At 42.0% G+C, this 6,864-nt stretch overlaps 1 protein-coding gene across 3 annotated transcripts in view; it reads right to left on the bottom strand.

Moving 5' to 3' along the window:
• Positions 1 to 943: 943 nt before the first annotated feature.
• Positions 944 to 6,864, bottom strand: part of CGN (cingulin) — a 64,797-nt gene continuing 58,876 nt past the window's right edge. For all 3 annotated transcript variants that reach the window (XM_073564626.1, XM_073564628.1, XM_073564627.1), the window contains one exon: positions 944 to 2,128. In XM_073564626.1, the coding sequence (XP_073420727.1) occupies positions 1,993 to 2,128 (136 nt within the window). In that variant the 3' untranslated portion in view covers positions 944 to 1,992. The remainder of the gene's footprint in view (positions 2,129 to 6,864) is intronic.

Raw genomic sequence — 6,864 nt, 5'->3', positions numbered from 1 at the left:
TAGATCACTAGGTAGCAATCCTTTGTTTTATATTATCACTTCTCTTGCTCTGTGTACATGTACACTGCACAGTACCCCTTCTCCTAGCCTGTGTATATATACTCTGCACAGTACAACTAGTAATGGATAGGCGGCACTCTCAGATGTCACCGTCGATCTCTAGTGTTGGATAGGAGGTATTCTCAGTGATGTCACCGCCGATCTCTAGCGATGGATAGGAGGCACTCTCAGCAAGGGCTCTGCCGATCTCTAGTGATGAATAGGAGACATTCTCCGTGATGTCACCGCTGAACTCTAGTCTTGAATAGAAGACATTCTCCGTGATGTCAAAGCTGATCTCTAGTGATGGATAGGAGGCATTCTCCGTGATGTCACAGCTGATCTCTAGTGATGGATAGGAGGCATTCTCCGTGATGTCACCGCCGATCTCTAGTGATGGATAGGAGGCATTCTCCGTGATGTCACCGCCGATCTCTAGTGATGGATAGGAGGCATTCTCAGTGATGCCCCACTGTTTTCTAGAGATGGTTTGGAGTCATTCTCTCAGTGATGTCGCCACTGATCTCTAGAGATGTGTAAGTGGTATGGTAAGTGTGATGACACTGCTGATGTCTAGTAGTTGGATATGTTGCGTTCCCAGGCATGCCTCTGTTACAGTCAGTCTTTTCTTTGATAGATAAGGCCTGTTGGGTTAGTGCAAGAGAGTTTAGTGTTAAAGTGGGGTGCTGTAGCTGTGTAAAACAAAAATCGACCCATTAAGTGTGCAGGAAACCAGAACACAAATTTCAACATAGAAAGCATAAAATTATTATGTTTGATTCCTCCATTTCACCATCCATTTATAAACTTCCAATTAGATGTAATATTTTTCATGGCACTTACACAACATAAATTCCAAATTTTTCACAGCTTATTTTGTTTTTTGATTTTACACTACAGTAAATACTTTTGTACTCATTTTTTAATCACATTAATATAATTTTTTTAGGTGATGTAACACAAAGCAATTTTGGCCTTCCAATCTTACATGTCCACTCTTGCATTAACAATTACATAGTGGGACTAGAGATGAAGAGCAGCCACCCCAGGTCAGGGCTGAATCACCTGCACCATATAACAGAAATGCTCTGTTCCTGACCTGAAGGACTCACAATATTATAAATTCTCTCTACACACAGGCCAGGCTTTCTGCAGACCATCTGTCACCACCATGTAGACAAGCCAAAGGCCTTTATTTATGGCGAGTTATATAGAGAAAGTCATATCCCAGTATATAAATCATTACAGTATAGAGAAGACAGAAGCCACTCTTCTCAAGAACACCATGCATTCAAAGGTAGCAAGACACCCGAGATGAGCAAAACATGCAACCCCCTAAGTGAGGATCTCGGTGTGGTGATATATATGTATTTCATTTACATGTCCTTGCTTATTAGGGAATGGGAATGTGCTTACCCAGTCACCCATACATTTATTTGCGAACGCTACCATATAATAACATGGATCGTACACTCATCCCACACACTCCCAACACAAAATGACAAACATGCAACACATGTGACTGATAGGAAAATTTTAGTAGACAGTAAATCAGGCTTCTCTAATTTCTACTCAGTTATTAGCGCAGTGGTATTGAGGCACGCATTGGAAGGAGCTGGATACATGGCATCTAGTACCTTAAAAGGTCCCTACTGAGGCACAAAGTCAGATGTAGGGCCAAATGCAGCTGGACAGGCTCCACAGTTGTAGATTGAAGTTACAGATCAGCAGTGTCCATAGACTCAGGACTCTGGCTGCATTGGAAATATTTCCCGGAAGGCACAGTGGGCTACATTCTCCATGCACCAGCACAATGACAAGCTGCCGGAGGTGCAGTAACATTCAGAAGGCACCAGTCTCCTTCTCCAGGCTTCATGTAATGCTCAGAAATCCACAAGGCAGCACAGCGGTTGGGGTCCTGTCCAGCAGGCCTGCTGGTCTTCCAGCACATGGTTAGCACGAACTGGTCTGGAGGTTACTCTCAGTGAGAAGCGAGGTTATAGAGCTGGGATCATATGATCTATCAAAGTCACCGTCAGAGCTGAGGTCATCATCGTCATCATCAGCGGCAGGACGGACTGGCTTACGTCTGCGAAAAGTCACAGAAGTGAATATTAGGAGAGGCCATGAAACCATGATCTTAACTAGGAGCTCCTGCCTCCAACATGTACAATTTAAACTGGCCTCATATGTGGGGAATTAACCCCTTCACGACCTTTGACACCACATAGGCGTCATGAAAAGTTGTGCCAAAACGACCCATGACGCCTATGTAGCGTCATGACTTTAAAGCCCCCCTGGGGGTCTGGTGACCGGGGTCACTGAAAGGTCACCCGACCCACAGATACAGGGGTTTTGTTCTTCACCACAGGAGGCGTGGCTTCACCCCCACGTGGCTACGATCGCTCTGATTGGCTGTTAAAAGTGAAACAGCCAATCAGAGCGATTGATGAAATATTACTATCGCTCTGATTGTTTCACTTTTAACAGCCAAATCAGAGCGATAGTAATATTTCATCAATGAAAACTGATGAAATATTACAATCCAACCATGGCCGATGCTGCAGTAGCATCAGACATGGCTAGAGACCGTGATCCGACCCCCCCGCCCCCCCCCCACGATTGGCCCCCGATACCGATTGACAGTGGCAATGTGCCGCCGCCGTCATCATCTGCTCCCCCTCCCCTCCCCCTTCTCTAGGCTCCCCCCACCTACTGGGGTTAGGGCTGTGGTTAGGGGTGGAGTTAGAATTGAGGGGTTTCCACTGTTTAAGCACATCAGGGGGTCTCCAAACGCGACATGGTGCAACCATTGATTCCAGCCAATTTTGCGTTCAAAAAGTCAAACTGTGCTCCCTCCCTTCCAAGCGCCGACGTGTACCCAAACAGTGGCTTACCCCAACATATGGGGTATCAGCGTACTCAGGAAAAATTGCACGACAACTTTGGTGTTCTAATTTCTCATGTTACCCTTGGGAAAATAAAAAATTGAGGGCTAAAAAATTTGTGGAAAAAAAAAAAAAATGATTTTTTTTATTTTCACGTCTCTGCGTTATAAACTTCTGTGAAGCACTTGGGGGGGGTTCAAAGTGCTCACCAGACATCTAGATACGTTCCTTGGAAGGTCTGGTTTCCAAAATGGGGTCTCTACTGTTTAGGCACATCAGGGGCTCTGCAAACGTAACGACAACCGCAGACCTTTCCATCAAAGTCTGCATTTCAAAACGTCACTTCCATTCTCAGCCCTTACGTGCGCCCAAACAATGGTTCTCCCCCACATATGGGGTATCAGCGTACTCAGGACAAACTGGACAACAACTTTTGGGGTCCAATTTCTCCTGTTATCCTTGTGAAAATAAAAATTTGCGAGCTTAAAAATCATTTTTTGAGGAAAAAGATTTTTTATTTTCACAGCTTTGCGTTATTAACTTCTGTGAAGCACTTGGGGGTTCAAAGTTCTCACCACACATCTAGATAAGTTCCTTGGGGGGGTCTAGTTTCCAAAATGGGGTCACTTGTGGGGGGGGGGGGATCCACAGTTTAGGTACATCAGGGGCTCTGCAAATGTAACATGACGCCCGCAGACCATTCCATCAAAGTCAGCATTTCATAATGTCACTACTTCCCTTCCGAGCCCTGACGTGTGCCCAAACAGTGGTCCCCACCCACATATTGGGTACCATCATACTCAGGACAAACTGGACAACAACTTTTGGGGTCCAGTTTCTCCTGGTACCCTTGTGAAAATAAAAAATTGCGCACTAAAAAATTGAGGAAAAAAATATTTTTTATTTTCACGGCACTGCGTTATAATCTTTTGTGAAGCACTTGGGGGTTCAAAGTGCTCACTATGCATCTAGATAAGTTCCTTAGGGGGTCTAGTTTCCAAAATGGGGTCATTTGTGGGGGTGCTCCAATGTTTAGGCACACAGGGGCTCTCCAAACACGACATGGTGTCTGCTAACGATTAGAGGTAATTTTCATTTCAAAGTGTCAAATGGCGCTCCTTCCCTTCTGAGCCATGCCGTGCGCCCAAACAGTGGTTTATGACCACATATGAGGTATCAATGTACTCAGGAGAAATTGCCCAACAAATTTTAGCATCCATTTTATCCTGTTGCCCATGTGAAAATGAAAAAGCTGAGGCTAAAAAAATGTGAAAAAAAGTACTTTTTTTTACCAATCAATTTGTGAAGCACCTTGGGGTTCAAAGTGATCACTATGCATGTAGATAAGTTCCTTGGGGGGTCTAGTTTCCAAAATGGGGTCACTTGTGGGGGAGCTCCAATGTTTAGGCACACAGGGCCTCTCCAAACGTGACATGGCAACCGCTAAATATTCCAGCATGTTTTCCATTCAAAAAGTCAAATGGCACTCCTTCCCTTCTGAGCCCTGCCATGTACCCAAACAGTGGTTTATGACCACATATGAGGCATCGGTGTACTCAGGAGAAATTGCCCAACAAATTTTAGGATCCATTTTATCCTGTTGCCCATGTGAAAATGAAAAAATTGATGTTAAAAGAAAATTTTTGTTGTAAAAATTAAAATGTCCATTTTTTCTTTCCACGTTGCTTTAGTTCCTGTGAAACACCTGAAGGGTTAATAATCTTCTTTAATGTAGTTTTGAGTAGCTTGAGGGGTGCACTTTTTAGAATGGTGTCACTTTTGGTTTTTTTCTGCCATATAGACCCTTCAAAGTGACTTCAAATGTGAGGTGGTCCTTAAAAAAAATGGTTTTGTAAATTTTGTTGTAAAAATGAGAAATCGCTGGTCAACTTTTAACCCTTATACTTCCTAACAAAAAAAAAAATTTGTTTCCAAAATTGTGCTGATGTAAAGTAGACATGTGGCAAATGTTATTTAGTAACCGCTTTGTGTCACATATCTCTCTGGTTTAACAGAATAAAAATTCAAAATTTGAAAATTGCGAAATTTTCTACATTTTTGCAAAATTTCTGATTTTTTCACAAATAAACGCAAAAATTATCGACCTAAATTTACCACTAACATGAAGCCCAATATGTCATGAAAAAAAACAATCTCAGAATCGCTAGTATCCGTTGACACGTTCCTGAGTTATTACCTCATAAAGGGACACTGGTCAGAATTGCAAAAAATGGCCTGGTCATTAAGGTCAAAAAAGGCTGGGTCATGAAGGGGTTAAAGGGGGATATCCAGGACTTTAAAGAAAAAGAACAAAAAGCAATTATATGCCTAACAGAGAAACCCCTGTACCTATTGTACCAAGCAGCAGTCATTGACCACTCCTGCCAGACATTCAGCTACTCCATCAGAGAAGCAGTTTCTCTTCCTGTTAACACGGAGGGACTACTGGTGTCATATTGATTGACAGCTGGCTTCCCCCAATTAGGCAGCAGTAGCTGACAGCTGGCTTCCCCCAATTAGCATGACACCAGTAGTCCCGCCCTGACAAAAAGAAGAGAAACTGCTGCTCTGAATAGCTGAATCTCTGGCAGGAGCAGGATCAGGTCAATGACTGCCGCTGGGCACAACACATAGGTGCCTTGGTTATATATTTAAAAAAAAAAAAAAAAAAAAGGCAAGTGCCAGATATCCCCTTTAAATGACCTTGATCAGGAGGTTTTCCCCTTTTTTTCCGAAAATGAAACCTTTGTAAACTAACACTTGCATTTACTCTTCTGAAAGACCCCAGATGAGAGTTCAGTAAAAGTAGGTAAAGGGAGGCACGAGGCACCAAAACTATTGTACACTAAGGGTTTAGCTTATGTATCTACCAAAACGAGAAAGAACCCTAAAACATAACTTTTATTAAGTATTATTAAAATCCCAAATGCAATATATAGAAAAAATTAATTAAAAGAATAGTACCTCTCAGACCCTCAGAATGGGGCAAATAATATAATACAAATAGATGTATGCAGGGACCTCTACACAAAAATATTTTTCTATCTTACAAAAAAATTATTTGACAAAATATGTTAATAGTAGTAATTATTCCTACAATGGCCCTAATGAGGCCCTAGTAAGCGGCTATCCTTCCTGACAGCGGAGGGCACCCCTGCTCCACATTGTCTGGCCCTTATATCCCTGCCAGCCCCCATTTCTAAGGGTGCAAGTAGAGAAATCTTACACACAGTACAAATTCTCTATGGTACTGCTAGGCTAGTGTAAATTCTCTGAAGGCTAAAATAAATGTTTAGATCTAGATTAATAGGCTGTATTTGTCTGCTCAGTATGTTCCAAGGTCTGTATCATTTTCTTGTTTGTCTGCTTCATAGATTTTTTATTTGTTTGCTCAAAAAGTAATTCAAAAAATGTCTAGGAACTATATCTTTATGCCAGTAAAAAAATCTAACAGGCAGAAAAAAAATCAACTTGATTATCTCAAACAAGCAGTAAAGTATCCAGATATTAGTATCCACCAGTTATACATCATTAATCCGGCAGTCACCTGCCCCATAGTTTACATACTGTATATGTTAATGTTGGGGGGGGGGGGGGGGGGATTACATTAATCATGCACGCGCCAGCGCTGCAGCATGATCAGATCTAGAATAGTCATATTGTCATTTTATTTAGTCATAAATCTCTTGAGAAAAAAAAAATAAATAAATTTTTCCTTAAAATGGTGCCAGCCGTGCCTGTGCAGTAGCACAATTAAGAACGTGGTAGATGCTACTGCGCAGTCGCCACCACCTGCACCATTTTGCTAGAGGGAAAAAAAAAGAAAAAAAAAAAAAAAAAGTGTTAGTCTACACCAAGATGGCGCTGACGCTCTAGAGCCTGCATGATAAATGTAATTTTTGTTTTCCCAAACAATAACATATACAGTATATAAACT

This window comes from Dendrobates tinctorius, unplaced genomic scaffold (genome assembly GCF_039654945.1).
Source record: "Dendrobates tinctorius isolate UK_male_01 unplaced genomic scaffold, ASM3965494v1 ptg000468l, whole genome shotgun sequence".
NCBI classification, from domain to species: domain Eukaryota; kingdom Metazoa; phylum Chordata; class Amphibia; order Anura; family Dendrobatidae; genus Dendrobates; species Dendrobates tinctorius.
Note: the sequence above shows the minus strand (reverse complement) of the source record. Positions and strands in the feature narration are given on the sequence as shown.